The sequence below is a fragment of the Lithobates pipiens genome, unplaced genomic scaffold, assembly GCF_037356315.1.
Source record: "Lithobates pipiens isolate NorthernLeopardFrog02 unplaced genomic scaffold, aLitPip1_a1.2 Scaffold_8, whole genome shotgun sequence".
NCBI classification, from domain to species: domain Eukaryota; kingdom Metazoa; phylum Chordata; class Amphibia; order Anura; family Ranidae; genus Lithobates; species Lithobates pipiens.
Window position 1 is genome coordinate 305,974,254 of NW_027507903.1, and position 25,160 is coordinate 305,999,413.

The 25,160-nt window shown below is 42.2% G+C and overlaps 1 protein-coding gene across 1 annotated transcript in view; it reads left to right on the forward strand.

The window, feature by feature from the left end:
• Nucleotides 1-25,160, forward strand: part of FBXO38 (F-box protein 38) — a 106,929-nt gene that overhangs the window by 48,195 nt on the left and 33,574 nt on the right. Inside the window, 7 exon segments of the mRNA XM_077472668.1 lie at nt 39-327; nt 9,284-9,400; nt 11,817-11,990; nt 17,928-18,572; nt 18,699-18,796; nt 20,914-21,016; nt 22,292-22,458. Coding sequence (XP_077328794.1) covers nt 39-327; nt 9,284-9,400; nt 11,817-11,990; nt 17,928-18,572; nt 18,699-18,796; nt 20,914-21,016; nt 22,292-22,458 — 1,593 coding nt within the window.

A 25,160-nucleotide genomic window follows, 5' to 3' on the forward strand; every position in this document is an offset into this window, starting at 1 on the left:
AAGCATTTCTTCCTTTTTTTTTTTTTTTTTTTTTTTAGGGCTGTGCCCGTGTGGGCCTTAGTGCAGGCACTGGAATTGGTGTGTCTTCTGCCTTGGTAAGCAATCAGAACTCCAACAATGAGAATGAAAACAATAACAATCATCAAAACAACAACAACAACCTACAGCATAATAACCAACAACCACCTCACATACCACCGCCGCCGCCACCACCACCACCACCTCCTCCGCCACCACCTCCTCCCCCACAGCAAGAAGAAGAAGGAAATGAAGAACCAGACCTCAGGCCAGAGAACAATGTGGAAGAAAAGCATATTGCTGCTGAGGGTGAGCTTTACATCTAATCTATTGGAAGACCAAGGTGTATCCTATAAGTAAACCTATCAGAGGGACGAGAAAGGTTATAAATAAATCCGCACACAGGAAATGAGTGCAGAAAAACTTGAAAAAGAATTGCAGCCCCTACAGATATACGGTCACCTGAGTGGAGTATACTTAAATTGATTAAAGAAGATTGTAGGTGTGGCGCTGTTCTGATTAAAAAGTTCTTAGGTGTTTGGTTTAAACCTAATATAGTAATGCTTCTGTGTTACACCCGCTGCAGGTTGCAATCTTACAATCTTTAAAAAAACTAAAATTACAGAATAATGGGAATTGAATATACGCTGGCTTAGTGTGACAGTAATTAATATATATACCCTCTGCAAGGTGCGGTGTCTAATGACTTGTATTACACTTACGACCGTGAAAAAATAAGGGAAAAAAGGGTGCTATTGTGATTAAATAAGTGCTGGTGCAATGAAATGGAATTATTTCATGTTTTACAGCCTCTGGCAGGTGTTTTCACAAAAATTGCTATCGCAGCCAAGTGAGAAAATATTTTACCCCAAAAAATGAGGTGCCTGTGCTGTGGTAGTTATAATCGGCTTGGCAACATAAATAAGGTAATATATACAAATTGCTTGTGACAATATAAAATTCAATATGAAAGTCCAGAAACTAAGTGACTGGTGCTCAAAAAGCGTCCAGTGCTTGCTGAAAAATAACTTCTCAAAAAACATCTTATTTAGGTGACAGCTGGTGTTGGTGATTCTTATCTGTGCTCCGATTATGAATGCACTCGCCAAATAGCCTCACCCCCCGGGGGTACTGCACAGTCACAGTATATGTGTAGCAATCCTTGGAACCCCTGGTGCATGCTTCAGTGATATTGGCAGTATTTTTCACTCATATGGAGAACAGAAGGGATGCCCATAGTGTAAATCCATATTAAAAATGTTTTTTCTTTTACGTTCACCGACTGACACAGCTCCTTTTTTAGACCATCGGGTTGTTGCGCCACCTTCAGGAGAGGACTAGGCAGAATATGTTAACATATTATAACAAAACTAGAACTTTCTAGTTCCGCCCAAGGGGCGGTCCCTTATGTAACATCCCCCCGGCTTTCCTCCTGCAGCTTCAGTTTTTTTCTGCCTAGTGAAGGAGAAGGACCTAGGAACCCTGCGGGCCCATCTCCGTGGATTCTTTTTCTGCAGAAGTTTGCCTTTGGCTTCAGAAACCGCCATTTGAAAATATCAGTGATCCCTCTGACTTTCTCAAAAAGTGGTCTTTCTTGTAGGCATTACATCGACCAGGAGGGTTTCGGAACTGGCGGCCTTGTCTTGCAAGTTGCCCTATCTGGTTATCCACAAGGATAAAGTGGTGTTGCATCCGCAACCTTTTCTGCCGAAGGTGGTTTCAGCGTTCCACATCAACAAAGACTTTGTGTTTACTATCTCTGTGTCCTAAACCGACACATCCTAAAGAGGTGACCCTCCATTCCGTGGACTTGGTCCGGGCTCTGAGGGTGTATTTGTCTGCTACGGCTCCCTTTTGGAAGTCAGACTCCTTGTTTGTTTTGGTGGCTGGTCCGAAAAAAGGCATGGTGGTCTCGTCGGCCACCATTTCCAGGTGGATCAGGCAGATTGTAGTACAGGGCTACGCCTTGAAGGGGCAGGTGCCCCCCTTTCCGGTGATGACCCACTCCACCAGGGCAGTTGGAACGTCTTGGGCCTTCCGACATCAAGCGTCTGTCGCTCAAGTGTGTAAAGTGGCGACTTGGTCATCTGTTCACACCTTCTACAAGGTAGATGTTAGTGCAGCAGCCCGTTTTTGGCCGCAAAGTTTTGCAGGCGGCTGTGTAATTTGCAATTGCACTAAAAAAGAAATTCTGGGTTTTTGGTAAACGCAGTACCTTTTTAGTAAATGCACTGTTGCATTTGTTACTGCAAGTTTTGAGGCGGTTTGTGAGGTAGTGACTCCCAGATTGAGGAGCACTCTGTTTGTTTGTTTTTTTGTTTTTTTTGTGGGGAAAAAAGTTCTTTGCTGTTCCCACACTCTGTTTTTTGTGGGTGAAGTTTAATGCTGGTTCACACATGCCATTGTGGGTGAAGTTTTATGCTGTTTCCCACCCCTCGTTTTGGCACTGCTTAGGGACAACCCGATGGTCTAAGTAACGAGCTGTGTCAGTCGGTGAACTACAGAGAAAGGGATTTTACTGTGAGTACAAAAAAATCCTATTTCATAAAATAATAGGAGCTATACTCACATTTGGTACAGTTTTGTAAAAGCATGAAAAACATAAACAAATGGAGTCCTAATCTCAGCTGAACGGAAGTGGTGCAAAGACATTCGTTACTCCGCCCTGCGCGTTTCGTCAAACGTCGACAGCTCTCCTGTTGACGTCTGAATGACGAAACACGTTTGTTTTATAAAATAAAAACCTTTTTAATATGAATTTACACTAATATATATATATATATAGTTTAAGCACGCACCAGGGGTTCCAAGGATTGCTACACCGTGGCACATACTGTGACTGCGCAGTTCCCCCGGGATGGGTGAGGCTTTTTGGTGAGTGCATTCATAATAGGCGCAAAGATAAGAATCACCAACACCAGCTGTCACCTAAAAAAAAATAAAAAAAATAAGACACTTTTTTTTTTTGGGGGGGGGAAATTATTTCTCGGCAAGCACTGGACACTGGACTTATTGAATTTTATATTGTCACAAGCAACTTGTATATATTTTACCTTATTTACGTTAGCAAGCCAATTATAACTACCACAGCACAGGTACCTAATTTTTTTTTTTTTGGGGTAAAATATTTTCTCAATTGGCATTGCACCAACACTTTTTAATTTAATTCACAATAGTACCCTTTTTATTTTTTTATTTTTTTTTTTCAGGGTCCTAAGTGCAATATGTTTATAGTTTTATTGAATAACGTGTTTTATTTTTTCCTTAAAGCGGAGGTCCACCCTAAAGTGGACCTTCCGCTCATCGGAACCCTCCCCCCCTCCGGCGCCACAATTGGCACCTTTCAGGGGGGAGGGGGGGTACAGTACAGGTATCTGCACCCACTTCTGGGATAGCTCTCTGCGGAAAGGGGCGTAGATTACGCCCCTTTCCGCAAGTGCCCCGCTGCCTGCTGGGAAACACACAGATCCCAGAGGCAGCGGGGACCGTCCTTTTTGCGCAGCGCGACTCGCGCATGCGCGGTAGGGAACCGGGAAATGAAGCCGAAAGGCTCCATTTCCCGATTCCCATACCCAAGATGGCGGCGGCAGCACCCGAGAGACGATCTAGAGATCGGCTTCGGGTGCCGACATCGCGGGCGCGCTGGACAGGTAAGTGTCACTATTTTAAAAGTCAGCAGCTGCAGTATTTGTAGCTGCTGGCTTTTAAAAAAAAACAAAAAAAAACGCCGAGTCCCGGCGGACTCCCGCTTTAACTATACCCCAGATAGGCTGAGGGCATAACACTTACACTATCTGTATTAAGGTTTAGTTCACATTTTTCCTTTTTTTTTTTTTTTTTTTCATTCTACCAAAAACGTGGGGTTTACGACTGAAGTAACTGATCACTTCAATCTATTATTATTATCAGTTATGTATTCGTTTGGCTAGTCCCTATAGTTTAGCTATCAATCTATTACGCCAAGCACATGTTATTGTTAATATCACAATACTACCACCCTTGGCTATGAAATCAATACACGGTCTAAGATCAATCAAATCTCATTTATTTCCTAAGGAAATAATAAAGCGTGCATAAGGTATCAATAGAAGTTACAATAATACATAGCATACAATCAAAGTACAATATAAGCCATACTTATCAGACCTTCGCAGCTAAGCCTCATGATGGAAGTGAGAGACCGAACTCATGGTCGCAACCCTTTTTGTTAAACATACCTCAGCCATACCACACCCCATAGCCCATCCTACTTTTTCCCGTAGACCAATCAGCGTCTCTGGGGCGTTTCCTCCCCCAGGCTAATTACCTCGGACAGTCCTGCCATACTTGGCCTTTGGGGGGCAGTGTCTGCCCATGAATTGCAACTGCTCCGACTGGATTTCCATCTTGTGGCTCGATCTCGGACGCCCCTCCCGCTCACCAGCTGTCTTTTGTTCTTGCAGACAAGCCGGCACCATATTGTCTTTGAAGTTCAGTACATTCCAGGTGGGCTGAATAGAACTCATTCTGCTATCCAGATTGTGTCTTTGTGTCACATTCCTTCCTTTTACACACGTGGGACTGCATGGTATCAATATGGCTGAGTTCGGCTGTACAAACAGCTGTGTAGATGTATAATATTAATTCCTGTTTGATTCCAACAACGACTAAACACACGGCATTCATGCAGAGGGTGTAGTACATCCACATTATAGGTGCTGCACTCCATTCATTTCTGGTCTATACCACTTTGGCTCATCCCATTAATTGATTACCAATTACTCTCCCACAAGCCTCTGTCCTGACTTATTGCACCCAGTAGAGGTTATAACACATATATACCAGCATATAAGTCATTAAACACTGCACTTTGCAGAGGGTAGGTATATTAATTAGAAATATAGAGAGGGCTACATATAGAAAAGCCCATGTATATAAAAAAAACACAAATTTAAAGAGGAAGTAAACCCTGATCAGTTTACTTCCTCTTTCATTCCCTGCAATGGTAAAGCATAATGGACTACTATGCATCGCATAGTAGTCCATTATGTGTCACTTACCTGACACAGGAGCCAGCGATGTCACTGCTGTCCCCTGTAGTCCGGCGCATCCATCTTCTCGGTGGGTCTTCGCTGCTCCACCGCTGTCATTCGGCTCCACCGTGGCATATTCGCTGTTGACGGTGCCGCGCTCTGTGCGCCTGCGCTCCGCTGTCTAAGGCGCATGCTCCGTAGACATCGGTACCTGTCTTTCGGTAAATATCTCCTAAACCGTGTAGGTTTAGGAGTTTATTTCTTGGACCAACAGGTAATCTAGGCTTACCTGTAGGTGAAAGTATTGTAAGGGTTTACAACCACTTTAAATTTTAATATCATTACAGCATAGGTGCACAATTGTGATAAATAGAACATTGCACCACAATGAAGTGAGATACTAATTGTGACATATCACGTGTAGAGTGCGCACAAAAAACAAACGAGAACTTGAGTGACCACAACAGTGGTAACTGCCTTCAAGTCTTCCACTTAAACTGTACAATCCTTCTATGTGAGAAAATTCCTACACCAAAGAGGAAGCGACACCCTGCAGTGATGATTTATGAATCGGCTTACCAGAAGTATGACTTCTTTAGTGAAAGTCATAAACGCTTGTACAGGTTTGTGCCTGTTCACGTGGGATAGCTGGATCAGACTGGTAAAAAGACTTCCTCCCTATATTGTCAGATGTAGGATATATAAAACCAAAAGGAAAAGGCTAAATGGCCCCTTACATTAATTGGTGCTAACCCGGCACAGACACTGCTCGCTCGACTGGGGTTCGCTGTAGCTTGAAGCTGTGTATCAAGCCGTGAATGGTGTGCATTCCACCTGGCAATAGCAGCAACCAGAGATGCCGGAAGCCCGACATGACCAAGGTGATGCTCCTACGTCCGTTTTGTAAACAACGTCTTCTGGGATGCGTACCTTGGTCACTAGTTGACGAAATTTTATTGTGACATTTTAAATTTAGTAATTTTTTGCTTTAGTATACTGTAGTTTTTTAACTTATAATTTTCAATACAGTTATATATTGACGCGGGGTCTATCACTTACCATGTATATTAATTACTGCCACACCAAGCCATTCTATATTCAATTCCCATTCTCTAATTTTTTTTTTATTTTTTTTTTTTTTAAGTTTCTAAGATTGCAACCTGCAGAGGGTGAAACACAGAAGCATTACTATAATAGGTTTAAACCAAACACCTAAGCGCTTTTTAAACAGAACAGCGCCACACCTACAATCTTCTTTAATCATATCGGAGGGATGGTCTCTCGCACTCATAGCAATTGGACAGGTTAGATGAAATGAAGCAAATAAATTGACTAATTACTTTGGGAAGTTAATTTCTTTGCAAAGTGAACCTGTGCTTGCGTGGTAAATTTTAATCCTGGCATTTGCTTTGACTTATATTTATCTTCCATTTGCTGCTATTCAATTTGGCAGTTGAGGGCCAAAAAACCTACCTTTTCTGTCTCTTGTGTGGTGGTACTTTTTTTTAATTTATTTTTATTTTTTTTGCAACTGGTTGCTCAGGCACAAGCCCTGCGTAAGGTGTGCTTTTTTATTTTTATTTTTATTTTTTTAAGCTTTATTATTGGCTGTAGTGTTAACGTATATCTAAAAGCAATACTCTTGTATGGACAGACTGTATATGGACACCCGTCAGGTTGTCATTGCTGTCAGTGTCCCAGTTAGGTAGATTTACCCTCTCTGTGTCCTGTTTACCATTGTCAAAAGTGTAATTACAACATTGTAAAAAAAAAAATCATGTCATTTCATTTTGGGTTGTCCTCCTAAAAGTAATGTCTCGTGTACACTGGGGCTCTTCTTAACACTGTTTTTCTACTGGCAGTAGACAAGCCACAGGCAAAACAAGCTTAAGTTGCGTTTAAACGTTTCAAGCACTTGGGTGTTTATTAATTTCATTAGAATATTTATTCTGGCCATTAAAATGAAAAACTGCTTAAGCACTAAGAGCGCCTAGCGTTAATGCACATTTTAGCACGTTTTTATGCTCAAAAGCTCCTCTCCTGAAAGTGTTTTTTTTTTTTTTCTCTCTAAAGTCCTGTAAAGGCTGACAGAGTTTTATATAACCCTCCCTTACGCTAGCCAAAATGTGGGGGGAGAGCAGTTTTGCCAGTAGGTTTGAGTTTTTTAAATGTTAGTTTTGTTCATTAAATGAAGATTTATTAGCATCCTTCATTCCTCCTTTTTTTTTTTTTTTATATCCGTGCCTCCAGAATATATAAGGTCCTTTTTTTTTTTTTTTTTTTTTTTTTATAGCAGATTTTAATCCCGTTGCCTATCAAGGCAAATGTATAAACATACAGTTATTGAAGGGATTAAAACAAGCTTGTGGTTGTAACTTATCAACTTAGTATTGATTTTTACAACTGACTCTTGTCTTTCAGGTAAAAGTGATCCCTTTTACAGGGCTCTAAAGAGGCTGCCCCCTCTTTGTCATGCCTGCTGTGGTTCCTGGGATTTCCCATCCCTCCAGGGAGCCCAGGACGGCAGCAAATTAGTGTAAAATTTAGAGTGGGAGGAAATCTGCTCTGTTCCCAGGTCTCCCCTCAGACTAATGAATCCAGAAGCAATGTCCTGTTGGGGCACTTTAGGGTTCAGAGCTGTCCTTCCTGGCTACTGCAGCCTGGGAAGCAGCAAATCGGGCACAATTTTGTGCTTGATTAACAGCAGTGGAAGACATGGGGGGCATTGGCTTTTCATGATGTCAACTTAGAGGACCTGCCTATGCTGTCATATGAGGCTTGTTGGCCCCTGTGATAGCAGTATAGTTAAATGGAAAATTAAAAAATAGTAATTTTTTTTTTTTTCTTTTAGAACCCCACCCTTGCTCTACAGTGCAATGCAAATGCATGCAACTGTGGGTTCCCGCATCGCGCCCAACATGCACGGCAGTTCACACTGCCACATGCGAACTGCTGGGGAGTTTCATTTTATGTTTGACTCCCCCATTCCAGTTTGCATATCGCACTACGAACTGACAGTTCGAACATGAATCAGATTGTATATGTGTGAACACACATGCGATCCGATTCTGGTACGAACAGAAAAAAGGGTCCTCTGCCTGTTTGCACCAAATGCGGTGCGATATCAGCCATACTATCTGTATGGCTGACATCGCACCACACAGACATTGCATGTAATGTGACCAGCAGTGTGCTTCGAATTACATGCAATGTCTGCCGTCGCAATAGTTTGAACTGGCCCTTAAATAAACAATTATACATTTTCTGAAATTAGAGGTCACGTAAATTAAAATTATGGTAGTTGCATGACATTTGTGCAACTGTTTTATCAAACGCTTATTTTTTTTTTATATATTGTCTGTTGCCAAGTGGTAAAAGTAGAACTGAAGGCAAAACTTTTCATTTTGGATAGATTTAGATTTAGTACCGGTTCACTCTACAGCACCTTGGGATCCGAATTGTCAGACCTCAAGTCGCCCCAAGTCGCTGGACATAGGATTCCATTGAAGTGAATGAGAGCTGTCTTAATGTACACATAGATTTCAATGGAAGTTGCCTCCAAGTCGGAGCCTTATCTTAATTGATGTGATTTGGATCTGACATTGGAGGAAGATTACCCAGGAATTCCTTGAAGTTGCCTGGCAAAGTCATTTCTTTCTTTTTTCTTTCTCTTCCTTCTTCTTTTCAAAAAGTACTCACAGATGAGGGAAAGTAGAGCAAGACCCATGAGGTTATATTGGAAGTATTATCTTAAAGTATTGAGGTTAACAATCTGGTTCCTGGGCAGACGGCCTCTACACTGCATGGTTCGCCACTGTCTCCTTGACGTGTAGCTTAATGCAACAAAGAGGTCCAAATTCAACCCTATTCCAATAAAGGTCATGGGGACAATCCAAAGAGTAGCCAATGTTTTTCTTGGTCCACAGGCCTTGTCATCAGGGGTTCACAGGCTTTTTCAGCCGCTGGTTTGACAGCACACCAACTGCTGCTGACGAGACTTGCGCTTGTAATCACACTAGAAGAAATAACATTAAAGTTCCAGCTTACTTCTAGTCCATTCCCATTGTGTTCAATCAAGCCCTTGGCTACTCTTTTTGATTTTCCCCTCTGACTTTGTTGGAAAAAAGTTGTATCTGGGCCTCTTGACAAGAGTTTTGCCTTCATTGATGGTGTGTGTGTGTGTGTATGAGTGTGTGTTTTATTTTATTTTTCCCTTTCCCTTCACCTTATGTGCATTTCCCTCAAATCGACAGCTCTAAATGACATGGAAGATGTGTCTCAAGATGAATTAAAACTTCCAGAGCAAGAAAATGAAGTTGCAACTGCGAATGTAGCTGTTATACCAATGGAAATGGATGAGGAACGAGCAGGTCTGCCTTCAGTGTTGTGTGTTTTTGTTTTTTTTGGTTCAAGCAACAAGTGTCGGTGTCAATGTAACAAAATGTCCCACTCTCCCTTGAGTGCTTCTGTCATATACTGCTTCCTCCAGTCTGAATTTAGATATAGCCGCATATTAAAACCAAGAACTATGCAGGGACTAATTTTGGCTGAAAATCTGGAACATGTTCGTATAAATGTATGTAAACTGTTTATTTGAACAGAGGATCAAAGAGATATACACTCAGAACAATCTCCCCCCCCCCCCAACTGCATCGTGACACAGCACAGAGTGGGGTCCACTTTACCTCCACCAGTAGCATGACACAGGTGTATTCAAACTTCTCATCAGTAGACTTTTCTATCAGCAGGGAGAGCTGTTGGAAGAATCTCCCCTCCCTCCTCACAGCTAATCCACATATGCATCCCATAGTAGGTTGCTCCCAAGGCTGACACAAACAATAGAAGGATGGGATACAGCCACGCCTCAAATGATCTAGTAAAGAATCTGCAACCATATATGAAACCTAATAAATTTTTATATATTATATTCACATACACAATATTTCAGTGTGGTTATACAGAGAGTCTGATTAATGCAGATCGGACTGGGTTACTCGGTCTCCTTGTGCACCTAATAGACACAGGTTTGACTTGCACATAGGAAGGGCCTGGGGAGCTGGACAAGGAGATTCCAGTGCTCTCCAAGGTAAGCTGGGTTCCACAAGCCCCCTGCCCAAAGTGACTCCCCTTTTGCCGGAGAAGACTAACACAGAAGGAAACCCCAAACGGGTTGCCTTTGAATTTAGCCCGTAGTTCCAGTCCCCCATTGCCCATACCCACACAGTACCCCAATCACATTGTCCGATACAGAGCGTTACTAACCAAGCCAACTTCTGCCTCTTGTAGAACATGCCTGCTGCTGGGGAGAAGACGGTGTGACTGGGCTCACTCCGTCATGCTGTTGGGGATCTGGGCCGACTGCCCAGCATCCCTGGAGTGTAGAGGTGGAGACTGAAGTCCCATCCACTTTTGCTAGATGAAAATCCCCCATTGCTTGCAGAGCATGGCTGATATCCTCCTGTCCCAGTGCTGGACCATTATCTGTTGTCAGAGACCACGGGCCCATCCACCATTATCTGCTCAAGCTGCAGTTGTGAATGTGGTGTGCCGAGGCCAGTAGCATTCTGCCCTGTTGGCTCTTCAGCGCTCACTTTATTCGCACCTGCTAACTGTTGGGGAGGGAATGCTGTCCTCATCTGCTGCTCAGTAGTGACCACCACCGCCTCACACTGCTCCTCCATAGCTGCCGCAGGTGTGGGGCAGAGGTCTTGGACCCTCTGTCCGGTTGCCAGCACTTCAGCTGGCTTGGTGTCATCATTCTGGGGCGATGTCTGCTGCTGGGACACCCTTTCTCTGATACTGTCTCCCAGGTGCACGGATCCTTGGTGGGGAAGGGCGAATTGCTGCTTCCCCTCCCTGTATCTCTGAAATCCACTGGGGAAGAACCACCGCCACCTTCTCAGCTTGGGCCTCTGAAACTGCCACAGGTGTCGAGCAGGGGTCTCCAGCACTTCTGCTGGGTGGTTCCTCTTCTACAGAAAAGTCTGTTAAATCGCCATCAGTCTCTGGAATTGCTAGACGTCCAGGGCATGGGCTGGTGGCCCTTGGGCCCAGTGCCAACACTTTGGCATTTGACTCCTCATAACATCCTCCAATGAAAAGTCCATTATATCCATACATTCTGTAATCTTTGGCTGGGGAATGAGAATGTCTTCCTCTAATCCTGAGCCCTGGAACTGCAAATGGGAAGTTGAGCCGGCTGCTCCAACTCCTGTACCTTTACTCTGCAAGTTTGATCCAGCTCAGTGACTGGCTAGATGCTCCCCGTGCCTAAAGTGAGTCCCGTCAGTTATCTAGCCAGTCACTGAGCTGGATCAAGCATGCAGATTAATGCACGATTAAAGTGTTACTAAACCCAGGAACTAGGTTCCAAAGTGTGTATAACAAGCATGCTTTACTGCATATACGGACTGATTTTACTGTTGTGGGATTAGTATAACTTTAATGATTCAGTAGCTAGTGAAGCCAGGATCAGGATGACAACCCCAACTCCAGAGTCTGCATCTTTAAACGATCTAGCAACCTCAAATCCTATATAACTTTTCTTCTTGCATGTTCATTTTACCTTTTATTTTTTTGTTTTTGTCCTTCTTTTTTTTTTTTTTTTGTTTGTTTAGAAATGCTCATCAATAAGCATCACTCCAATGCCTGGCTCCAACTGGAGTTTCCTTAAAACACTACCCAGTGACTTCACACAATTGCAGAGTAACATGTTAAACTGTGCTACCATACCATGGCAGTTTTTGTTTGTTTTTAATAGCCTTCTATTTTAATTTGCTTCTTTAGGACCCAGTGGGTTACAGCCAGTTGTGAAAGCTGCACCAATTACAGTCCATGACTCGGACAGCGAAGATGATGATGACCTTGTTGGTAGTCGCGGTGAGTGTGGCACCTCAGTTGACTACCCTCCTGAGGACAACAAAGGTGAACAGTTGGCAGAATCCCAGGACAGCACAATAAGTGAGTGAATGGGCTTATCCATTGCTTGTAAACTTGGTCTTGGTGGTGGCGTACTCCAGGTCTATCAGAGCAACTACATTCGAATTGTATACCCTGTTGTAGAACACAATTTTGTCTCTTTCTGCACTTAAAGTCCAGCTTCAGGAAAAAAATAATCCTCTCTTGCTGTGGGAATGCACTACAAAGGTTAAATATGCATTTAGGTCTAGTGGACAAGAAAAGCAGTTTTACTTGCCTGATCCCCTGTTTCCCTGGCAGCCTGTGCTCTAGGGCAGGGGAGTTACACTGGCGGCCCTCCAGCTGTTGTAAAACTACAAGTCCCATCATGCCTGTGGGAGTCATGCTTGTAACTGTCACCCTTGCAATGCTTCATGGGACTTGTAGTTCCACAACAGCTGGAGGGCCATCTGTTTGACACCTGTGCTCTGGGGCAGACTGTTGGCATCCTCATGTTTAAAGCAGTCCTATTGACTCTGCATTGATCTTGATGACATTAAAGGACCTGCAACGGCTAAGGCATGGACGAGGCTGTAAGGGCTAGCCTTACAGTAGGGAAAAACCTCTGTGGGAGCAAAGGATCAGGTAAGTAAATGTTTTTTCTTGTGCCTTTAGGCCTAAACAAGCGTCTAAGCAATGCAAGGACAGTCTCACTGCAAGGGAGGTTCCCACTCCTTGAGTTCATCCTTACTAATTGCATTCACAATCAATTTTCGTGTCCGTTTTTAATCTTCAAGTTTGACACACTGCATGGCGGAACACCATGTTTGGACCTATTTATAGATAGAGAAAAAAAGTAAGGTATTGTGTGCTTTTGTATGAAACTGTGTAATCGGCGATATTCCAGATATAAAGTGTAGGTGCAGGATCCACTATTGTAGTGGGCAGACTAGCCCTATAGAAGAGGTCTAAAACCTTACAAATTCCATTTGATGCAAAGGATATTGATATACTGTGCCTCTAAGAAACAAAAGTTAATATTCCAAACTACACTCCGATATGTTTGTACTTAAAGTAGCACATCAAAAAATACAAATGCAACAACTGAAACAAAAGCCAAAAACAGGAAAAAGTGGGCATGTAAATAAATCGTGTCTAGAAATGTAACCATGAGAGTAATGGACATTGTCCTTACCATGTATATTTATTTGAAATGATCCTTTCAGGATGATAAAGCATTTGCTTGTAAAGGAGGTCACTGCATTGTATTACTTTTCTGTTTTTGGTTTAATTTTAATAAGTGTGAAACATTAGTTTTTTTTATAAAAAAAATAAAAATAAAATTAAATTGGTCAATTTTAGTGCCTCAAAAGTCCAGCCATCTGTTTCAGCTGTTTTTGCTTTACATTTTGAATTCTGGGTATGGCACAGGTATTAGAGCCCTCCCCTATTTTGGAAAAATCCTTCAAAAGAGATCTCATAACTGCTGCAGTTTATCCATTGATTTTAGAATGTGTGACGCAAATAAATGGCTTTAGCTTTTAATTTGTCGTGAAGATCTGCGGAAAAATGTCCTGGCTTCTCACATGGGTTTCCTGGGTAAATTTGTTAAAGTGCTAGATTGTGAAAACCTTGTGTGAGAAATGGTTGATCCACATTGCCTTCGAGGGACAATGTCCCTTTAGATCCGGGATCTCAAAACCTCCAGCTGTTGCGGAACTACATGTCCCATGAGGCATTGTAAAAATCTGACATCCACAAACATGACTAGGCATGATGGGAATTGCAGTTCCTGAACAACTGGAGGGCCATAGTTTGGAGACCCCTGCTTTAGATTGACTGTTGATACTATTATTTATTTCAGTAATGCCATTTGTGGCAGTAGCACCCATCTGATGGTGGAAGAAACCTTAAAGCGATGTTACACCCGCTTTGGGGGCAGGTACCTGGTTTAGACAGATGCCAACCTAGACAAGCCGAGCAGAAGTTCTCAGATTTTCTTTGTTTTGTTGCTGGCCCTTACTATATCGGTTTGTGGATCTGTCCTTTTGCATGCTCATCTGCACCTTGCAGTGTTCTGACCCCAGTATACACCCTGCTACTCTTTGTGGGATTCTTGGATGACCACCTGTTAAATAAACAGTCAATGCAGGTCTGTCAGACAACTAAACTTTGACTGTCCAGATATGAGTGATTTGGGTGGATCCTGGACAGGACAGGTCAGGCTGTTTATATTCCATAGGAGAAACTTTAGACGCTTCCATCTGATTCAAACTCTCCAGTCCAAGAGTTTTCCAAATCCCAGCTTTGCAAAAGTCTTGAGCCTGTTGACCTCCTTTTGAGGCAGTCCTGTTTTTCCCAGTTTAATTTCAGACATTTATTCTACAGTGAAGCATTCGGATATGGGACATGCAAGTTTTATGTCTCTGAACTGAATGATTCCTTTGACACAGAGGACCAGGTTATCATTGGCTCTGTTGCTCAGGAATCCGTCTCTGGAATCAAAAGCATTACCTATCCGTCTTTTGAGGGACCCTCTTGCTGGATCAATCCTGGTGTCTTGACTGTATCTGTAATATTGGGCCATCTTTGTAAATGGTCATCCAATCTGCATTCGGTCACACAGTGCCACGGCAGTTGTGCATATCAACCATGGGAAGAGCTAGAAGTCGTGCGGCATAAGCGATAGATTGAACCCTGTCCCAAGCAGAATTTCACGTTCCTTGTCTACCGTGTAAATCCCAGGCATAGACAATTGCCAGTATCTAGAGGCGTTTCAGGACCTGTGCTGCAGGTGGGAAACTGAATGTGCACCTCCTGGAAGTGGTGGTTTCTTGTCTTCATGAGATCAGTACACCCTAATCTTTTGTCTGTCTTTTTAAGCTTCTTCCTCCATCTGCTTTGCATTATCTAGATGGAGCGTTTTCCAATTCTCATTGTTCCGGACTGGTCCAGGCGAATGTAGTTTGCTGACCTGGTATGCACTCTCTGGACTCTGCAAGACCATCAGGACATTCTTTCTCATCCTACTTCATTGTCACTAGTTTTAGTGGAGAGTGAATGTAAAAGCTAACTGCTTCTTGGGGTTTTTTGCCATCAAGCAACTGCTTCCCAGAACTGCAAGACTACCACCTGGTCTTCTGTTCATATGTCCTCTAAGTTCTACCAGACATTTTGGCCTCGTCTAATGTGAATCTTTGAGCTGCAGGCACACCCCAAAGGTCTGTTGCGCTTTCTTGGGCCTGTTGGGGTTTGTTTGCTGTGATTTTTACCCCTTGATTAGATTGCTTTTAGACACCTCAACAGTTAAGACTTTAGGCATCCCTCAGTGCACAGACAGAAAAAAAAGATTTTTATACTCTGCAAAATCCTTTTCTTTGAGTTTGAGGTCCCACCCTTCTGTGGTTTTGTGATAATTTTCTATTATAGGAGATATCAACAGTTTTTCTTTAGCCTCATCCCACATTTTGTTTTTTCTTTTCTTTTACACAAAACCAGCACCTAGAGAAATGCGGAAGCCCCTATATCTGACATTAATCTGTAAATAGTTGCTTGCTCTGTTTGACTTCAGTATAAGTCACTGTTTTGAGGTAAGCGTGCAAATCCCACGCTTGCATACTTGCTCAGGTCACTAACACATAAGGCATTGAAGCCAGAGCAATCTTGTTGACAGCCAGGCTAAGGCCTGCTCACACTTATGCAGTTTGCAGTTGATGCATATTCCAGGTGCATTTTTCAATACATGTGTTTGATCCATTGAAGTCTATGAAACCAAAAACGCAACCTGCTAGTCCCTGCCCCTAAAATGCACAGGAAAACCATGGTAAATGGACTGTAGTGTGTTTCTGCAAAAACTGAAAATGCACTAAAATGCATAGGTTTGAACCAGGCCTAATAGCATATTGAGTAACTCAGCAATTGCAACCTCAGACCCCTTTTAAATGGCTAGGTCCAATAGGTACAAATCCAAAACCATTCTCTCTGTCGTCATTGAATTGGATGGTCAGGAGTGATATGATTTGCAATTAGGCTGCTTTCACACTGGGGCGGGAGCAGCGTCGGCAGACCGCAGTTTTAGCGGCGGTCTGCGGGCGCTAGCGGGGTGGTTTTAACCCCCGCTAGCGGCCGAAAAAGGGTTAAACCCGCCCGCAAAGCGCCGCTGCAGCGGCGCTTTGCCGGCGGTATTGCCGCGGTGTCCCATTGATTTCAATGGGAAGGAGCGGTATAGGAGCTGTGAATACACCGCTCCTTCACCGCTCCAAAAATGCGGCTAGCAGGACTTTTTTCACCGTCCTGCCAGCGCATCGCTCCAGTGTGAAAGCCCTCCGGCTTTCACACTGGAGTTAAAGGGGCCGGTTTTTTTCAGGCTCTACACAGGCGCTATTTTTAGCGCTGTAACGCCTGAATACCGCCCCAGTGTGAAAGGGGCCTTACTGGAGCTGGTCATGTTGATGGGTGTGCAGTCTATTTCATTAACCCTTTGATTGTAAACACTACATCGTCATTTAACCAAATTCCCTACTGCTATAGTTCATTTTTACTCCTAGGTGGAAGCTGTCTTGTAGAAGTGATTCTGGCTGTGACGCTGCCTGATCAGTTTTGAGTATACACAGTCTATGCTCAGAGTGCTGAGGGTATTCTTATGATCTAATAGTCTCATGATGTCTGCTGAATGAGAACCTGTCATATACACTATACTAATACATAGCATTATGTAAAACTTTTTTTTAAAGAATTAAGCTTTCATAAAATCTATTATAAAAAAAAAAAAAAAAACACATCTTCACACACATTAAAATGAGTCAGGCGCACGCGTACAGAAATGATGATTGCACCATACATTTTGGATATCCCTGCACATGAGTGAGAGAAGTAGTGTTGGGGCCATCATTAGTTCTCTCTAGAGTGATGAGCTGTAGAGGCTTTTAAACTGCCGCCTATGGCGCAAACCATTTTGAGGCTTGACGCATTTTGTATTAACTCGGCACAACCTCATGTTTATTACCCAATTTTTTTGGAAAATCGTAAGCTTGTGTTTTCTATGCTCTAAAATGTTGACTATTTTTACTGGAAATACAGATTTGATAGACAGTAGCAGAAATATTGTGTGACAAAAAATTGGAACTGCAACCACTTTGTTCTTCTGGGTCTCTTCTTTTAGAAAATATATAATATTTTGAGGGTTTTATGTTGCATCCAACCTAAAATGGGCATTTTAACATATGTGCAAAAGATGGGGGAGGAGACCCTGGCAGTGAAACAGTTAATGGAACCCAATACTGAGAAAACTATAAGGGCAACCATTGCTGATGTCATCCTAAACAAAAATTTGTTGCCTGGTTTGAGTACTATAGATTGTTGAGACTAAATGTGTAACCAGTGAATCCAGCACTACTGATCTCCATACTTGTTGCAGGACATTGACTGAAAGTATTAAAGCTTTTAAAGTGGCTCTAAAAACGCAAGGTGTTTTACCTTAATGCATTCTATATGCCCCCACCCCACCAGTACTTAACCGGAGCCTGATCCTGAGCTTTAATATCGCTTTAAATCAACATGAAAACAGGAAGTCCGCAATGGCAGCCCAGTACATGTTTTCTTTAAAGTCTATCTTTTGGCAATTTTTTTGTGCTTTTGAATAGAAAGGAAGGGTTAGACCATGTTTTTTTACTAGTTCCCCCATCGGGGAGATTCACCCCTCTGTACTGGTAACCCTTGCTACAGTAATGGAAAGTGTAGGGGATATCCAAAATGTTTCCTGGTCAACTCTGTAAGAAGGAAATTCACTCTGGTAGCATTCCGGTTGCATCTGGGGGACAGAAAGTGAAGGAAAATGTCCCCAATGGCTCACAGGCGGGGAAAAAAATGAATTCTATTCTATCTAAAAAATGTAAAATGTTTTGGCTTCACACAGTTTAAAGTGTGGGTATGACAGCTAATGTAAATAATATTTGTTGAAGCTTTACTGTGCTTTTCAATATGTACCTACATTCTTTACAGCTGTAAGTGGGAAAGGCAAAGCACCTTTGCGTAAGAAGTGCAGTGTTACAGCCAAGAGTCCGCCAGAGCAGGCCACACCAAGTGAAGAGAGTAGCTGTGAAAAAGGGTGCCAGGTAACTAGTGAACAAATCAAGGCAGATATGAAAGCAGCCAGCGATCCATCTGAGAGGAACAAAGGCAAAGATGGTTGTGGTGAGGTGGGCACAGCAGGTGGAGTTATAAATGCTTGTGAATCTGCTCCGCAACATATGGACAATGATCACTCTTTGAATGAAAGTTCTGACCTTTCTGAAGAATCTGATTTTTGTACATGCAGTAGGACCGGAGAACCCAGTGCTGCTCCAGAGCAAGCATCTAGCTCACGGTGCCCCCGTTGTTCCAGAAATATGAACCTGGAGTTGACAATGCAAAGAGGAAATAGTGGGGGTGGTGAAGGGCCTCAGCCCTCAACTAGTCGGTCCTTTCCAGGAAATGGCCCAGAGTACACACTCAGGACTCCACAAAGTGCAGCACAAAGGACTAATGCAGAAACAGATTTTACTCCTTCTGCCTTGTGCCGGGCAGAACAGCATGAACGGAATCCCCAGAGGCCTCTCACAAGGGCAAGATCAAGGCTTTCTCAGGTGTCACTGGTGTCTGATGGTGGTGAGTGCCTTTTACTGTTTCTTAGTTTTTTACATTTCTCAACCTTTTTGGCTTATTTTATTGTTGCAATTGCTAAGTTTGTTACCTTTCAGAACAAATATTTTTGTTTTAATGTTTATCTTTAAGAAGCAACACCAAATAACAGGAAAGCTGTGAAGAGGAAACGCACTGCAGATAAGTCTACAAGCACTAGTGATCCAGTCATTGAGGATGACCATATACAGGTATAGTGTGTGGTGTGGCATTCCTTATTTGAATATACATGTGTTGTGTGTTCTGCATTGTTAATATTTGTTTAACCACTTGCACTCCGGAAGGTTTTACCCCCTTCATGACCAAGCCATTTCTTGCTATTCAGCACTGCACTGTGCTCATTTTAACTGGCAATTTATATATATATATATATATATATATATATATATATATATATATATATATATATATATATATATATATATATATATATATATATATATAAAAAATTTCACACAAGTGGAGCTTTCTTTTGGTGGTATTTGATCACCACTGGGTTTTTTATTATATAAATGAAGAAATTACTGAAAAGTTGTAGAGGGGGGGGGGGGGGGGGAGACTTGTTTTTACTTTCTGCTATAAAACCTATTCAATGATAAATATTAAGAAAAAAATAAAGAAAATTTTTTTTTAACGGGCCTCTAAATGCCTGTTGCTAGGGGGTCCCTCGTGGTCTGCCCCCTCCTCCTGTCAGTCATCTGGGACACATGACCGGTCCCAGGTGACTGCGTGGCCAATCACAGTGCCGCTCGCGCATCAGCAGTGGGTGCCCGGCAGTGGAGCCACAGCCGGGTGCCCACAGTTGCAATGCCGGTGACGCTCGTCGCCCCCCCCCCCCCCCCCCCCCCGCATCACTGGACCCTGGGACAGGTAAGTGTCTGATTATTAATTTAACTCCGGTTACTATGTAATCATGATCTCCGTTGCTCCTGGAGACCAGGCGCCTTTTTCGCTTATTACAGATTCTTCCTACTGCTTTGGTGTTAATCCATAAAGAGTGACCCCTATTTGTCTCTACTGCTCCTTTTTATTTGGGCTTTTGTTTACCAGTTTGTTGCCAATGGTCAATGGTTACAAACGCATTTACCTTAACCAAACTGTCAACAGTTCCCATTATTGCCAAGGCATTCGTTTGAGAAACATCCTCAGACAAACCTGATCTCTACAAGCAATCACTAATCTGATTGCTATTCTATCAGTCTTCTAGAAAAATCCTATATTTTATATCAAATGCAGCACAGCGTGATATAGTGTCTACAGACCATGGTGTGTAAATATACTGGAATTTTTTCTTTTTATACTAGTAATGGTGGCGATCAGCAACTTTTATAGTGGGACTGTGATAATATGGCAGAAATTCTGACACTTTGTGGGAACCGAATTAATACACTGATCCGTTATAATATACACTGTCACTGTACTAATAACACTGGCTGGGAAGGGATCAGCATCTAGGGGCAAACAATGGGTTAATTATGTGCCTAACAATGTGTAATGTGTGCTGCTTTTTAGTACAGATTGATTTTGTTTAGAGGCCTGTGTTTATTGTCAACACAGAGCTCTGTCGGGAAAGGCCTTAATGGAGTGGTGTAATATATTCCTGTATGGTTGGGTACACGTTAATTGAAATCAATACTTTGCACATTTCTGACATCTCATTCTAAATTGGAGCTGGTTGTATGGCTATGGTGCTGATCCAATGGTTTCAATACTTTGAGTACCTAACCCAAAAAGACTAAAACAAAGTATAGTGTTCAGGCACCTAAACATGCCTTCAAGTTACTGCAGCAGCCATTATGCCCAAATGCAAGGCTGTTTTAAAGAGTTAATGCTGAAACAATTTTGTGTAGTGTTTCTGTGTGTCTGCTCTCCACCCACTACACTTCTGTTGTGCCCATCGTTGTTAGGGGCTGACCAATAGGAATGCATAAGAGGTGGAAGGAGCAGGCAAGCTCTATCATAAAACCGTAGCACCAGAGCCTTGATCACAATGGCCCAGCACTTGGGCATACAAACTGCTAAAGGTCTTTTTTACTTCAAAGTACCTGCAACAATATACCAGCAACCTCCCTTTTATTATTATTTTTTTTATTTTTTTTAGCTGTTTACTTAGGTTGCAAATAACATTCAATATTTGAGTCCTGTAGTAATTTTTACAGGTCAAGCATGGTTCTGGATTTTATTTTTTCTATTGTATCAGTTATCAACATACTTATGCATAATTCAAATGTACAAAGTATGCACAGCCATTTAGAAAAACCATGTGAGTACACTCTTGACTCCTTTACCTTTTTTATCCCTCACCCAGGTTTTGAACCTTAAATCCAAGAATCTTGTGGGTATTACACTAACCAACTGTGGCATTACTGATTTGGTTCTTAAGGATTGCCCAAAAATGATGTTCATTCACGGTGAGTAAAAGATATATAAATGGGTATAATCGATATACAAAAGTATCCCTTCTTTGTTTATAGCCCAGTAAATAACATGGTACTCTTGAGTAGCTTCATGTAACACCATGGAGAAAGAAAAGTCAGATTATAGTGATATGAGAGAGGGATTAAAGCGTTTGTTAATCCAAAAAATAACACATCATTTTTTTTTGTTCTTTAAAGCATGTTATACAGCACAGTACTTTTGCTGTCTCATTTGGCCCCCTGTATACCCTAAAAAACCTGGCTGATCCTGCCTGACTATACCCTCTCCTATGTAAACAGACCATGATAATCATGGCTGCTGAGCCCTGACATTGTGTTCCGTTTGCATGAATCCGTCAGCCGCAGCCCTCCTCTTTGCAGCTCTCCCTGTGTCTGTGTCCTCTGTCCTCCTCCCCTCCCTGCTTGTACCAACGTTACGCCTTGCTTAAAGTTTCTGAATCCAAAACCAAAAATAATTCTATTTACACGGTAACAATCCTTAGATTTGCTGGCTGCATTAGTGTTTTTGTCGTGTGTGTGTGTGTGTGTGTGTGTGTGTGTGTGTGTGTGTGTTGTTTTTTTTTTTTTTGTTTTGTTTTTTTTCCCCTGAGGATATAGTAGCAACACACTTCCTGCCCTAGGATGACAACACTGCCTATCAGGGCAACAGAAACCATAAATATCTCGGGAACTTTGCCCCTCTCCTATTGTTCATCCCATCCCATCCCATCAAGGGTGTGGTTTTGTAGTTCTTAGAGATAAATTTCATTGATAACAGTCAGCACAGACACAGAGCACAGGGGTTATCAGCTCACAAGAGTTCTGGAAGGATCATCTGGTATTTTTAAACTTTTCGAACAGATATAGCTCCTTTAGTTGTATACTTCACAGACCAAAAGGGACCAAATAAGAGTGCATTGCTGAGGTTTACATACACATTAATGGTGGATTTTGGAAAATGGGTTGAAATTTGAGCTTATATTTGTATGGCACTTGACATGATACACTTCACTCAAATACAGGCGTTCCCCCTAGTTGCTATTTTTTTTTTTTTTTGACAGTCCTACATATTATCGCACGAAAAACATGGCAAAACAGGGGACACAACACGGTTAGCTCAGTGCCAAAAAAGTACTTGAACTACTTTGTTGCGGCATATGACATACAATAATACTGATTGTAAATGGGGACTAATGGAGAGCAAAGAAAAACTTCTACACGGTGTAAATCCTTTTTTCATATATATTATTTTTTTTATTTTTTTTAAAGCCACACGATGCCGTGTTTTAAAGCACTTGAAGGTTGAAAATGCTCCCATTGTGAATCGATTTGACTATGCACAATGTAAAAAGCTAAATATGGAACAGGTATTGGATCAGATTCTTAGAATGCCTCCTGAACGGAATCGCATAATCTACTTGCGTCCAATGCAGCAAGTAAGTAACTGCAGTTCTTCCCAAATGCTAATTTCTTATCTGCTACTGAATTGCATAACTATAAAAGTTTTGTTTGAAAATGTAAAGTGGTGTGAACCCGATTTCATGAAATGTGACCTGGACGCATATATCTGTAGTGCTTCCTTGTCTTTCTTCAGAGTCCCGTGTCTTCCTCTGCCTATGTGGAGGGGGTGGTCTTTCCTCCATTTAGCTCACACGCAGTGTATGTCCAGACTCCCCTCCCACTGCTGAAATGGGCAGAAGCATTCCTAACACAATGTGCACTTTCTAAAGAATGCAGATAGCCGAAGATGACAGATATATGTAAAACCTATGTAGGGAGATTTGTTTCATCTCTGTATCATCTGAGGCTGTTCACTTCACTGGGTATATGTGAAGGTTTACATCCACTTTAAAACCTGCCTTTTTTAATATTTTTTTTTAATTGTATTTTTTATTAAATTTCAAAGCAAGTACAAAATAATCAAGCAATGAAATGATCAGTAAGCAGAAATAAACATAGATTATAACGTAAACGTTAACCATAGAAGTCAGATAATTAATGTCCATAGATGCAGGCACAAAAGTGAACTGCATACCTGTTTCAGTTAAAATAAATAACATACAGTTTTTGAAAAACAAAAGTCGGTGCGACAATAGGCCGGAGGCCATAGGTAGATAAAGCAACAAAACAACCATAAGAACATCATGACAATTCTCAGGGGAAGGAGAGAAAGATACCCGGACTGATACATATAGAAAGTTAATGGGAGGGGGAAAGGTGGGCGCGAAGGCCGAAAAGAAGGCACTACCATCGGCGACTGGAGCCGTTAGGGGTGTAAAACCTGCCTTTTTTAAATGGGGTGTCCACGCTTCAGTTGTCTTCAGGGGTACCTTGGCAAAATGCCTAAAAAAACTGCCAGAAATTGTATACATGACGGCGTATGTAAGAAGCCTGCCTTTTAGTTGCATAACGTGCGTAATGGTTTTCATTGTACACCATTACAACCACCTAGCTGACGGCATCCTAACGACCAGTCGCCTGCATAGCATCCTTATTTGACCCTCCCCTGCCCCTTTCCATCAGCATTGGGGTCACATTAACTGAGTGATGGAGAAAAATTGAGGAAGACGAGAAACATTGGCATACTAGTCAGTACCAGTTTGTATTTGTAAGTATATTTGCTTTGGAAGAATAACTTGCCTCTAACATCGGGTGTCCTACATGTGTGGATGTTGCTGCATTATGTAAAACTATTAGCGTCGTTTTTACATTTTAGAATGGGATGCCTCAAGATTATCCATCATTTTTAAACTGGTTGTAAACCCACGGAAAAAAAAACTCTGCAAGACAAATGCATAGCATACTAGCTCATTATGAAATGCTCACCTTGGATCGAAGCACTTGCAGCAGTCCCAGCACACTGCTCTGCCCGCCGGTATGTCTCCCGGAGTTATTTACGGCTATTGCGGGCTTCGGCGCTGCAATTGGCCTGAACTGCGATGACATCACTCCTGCGCATGTGTGCGGGAGCCGCCGGTAACGGCACATCAGCTGAAGCAATGGCACAAACGAGCCGTTACTTGTGCGTGTGCCAATGACATCGGCACATGCTGCTACACGATTTAGGAGATATCCACGGTAGCTACAGGTAAGCCTTATTATAGGCTTGTTATGTACTTGGTCTGTAAGGGTTTACAACCACTTTAAAGGGTGCCTTGACTGGAAAAAGGTTGAGAAACACGGATTTTAAACGTTCCACTGTCATGAGAAAATAAGTGTTTTTAGTAGATGCATGTGATTTAATATACAGTATGTAATGATTATGTGCATTATTCCTGTGCTTGAGTTGTAGTAGCTTAATAATAATACTTTTTTGTAAATTATAATAGTTTAGTGTCAGTTTTATCTATTTAAAGTAACTAAGCTGTCTGACAAAGTAACGTCTCTTCGTCCTTTTTTGTAAGTTTCAGCTTGAGTCCTGTAAATTGTCTCATCTTTATCGTACAGTACAGGACACAGGAATAGATTCATTAACCGTGGGTTATTTACCGTTACCTTCAGGTGAATGGACACTGCCAAAGCTTCCAACCGCGGAGGTTAGTTCCACAATGTTAAAGCGTCTGCTACTCCATTTTGCCATGGCATGTGCCTTGGCCCTGAATCCTGATGCACCCTTTACCCTTTCCATGGTTGCAGATTGCCATCTCTCCTTTTTGGGGCTAGAGCGACTACCCTGCCTTTTTCCTCCCTAGGTTTTGATCAGGTGACTTAATTTGCTGATTTTGTATTGGCAATGGTTTGCATCCCCCTGTTCCCAGAGTTACTCAGTTAAATAACTTTACGCTATCTGGGGCCTATAGGAGCTTTGGCACATGACAGCTCAGCTTTCTTCCTGAGTCCAGCCAGTCATAGCCTGATATCCCTACTACCCAAATATTTCCTCTATTGGCACATTCCATCCTTTTTGCTTTAGATGCCTCCCTTACATCCTTATTTATGCAGGTTGTTTCCTTGCTCTTTAGTCTCTAGAAGAACAATTTCACCTAGTCGTCTGATAAGGAACCTCCTCTGGAGTTTTTCTATTCATTCTTATTCTGTACATCCTCTCTGGAGGATCTCAGCACCTCCTATGTAATTTTTTGCTGAAGATGACATTTTCCTGTGACCTGCTGGGAATTTTTGAGGACCTTGTTGCCAA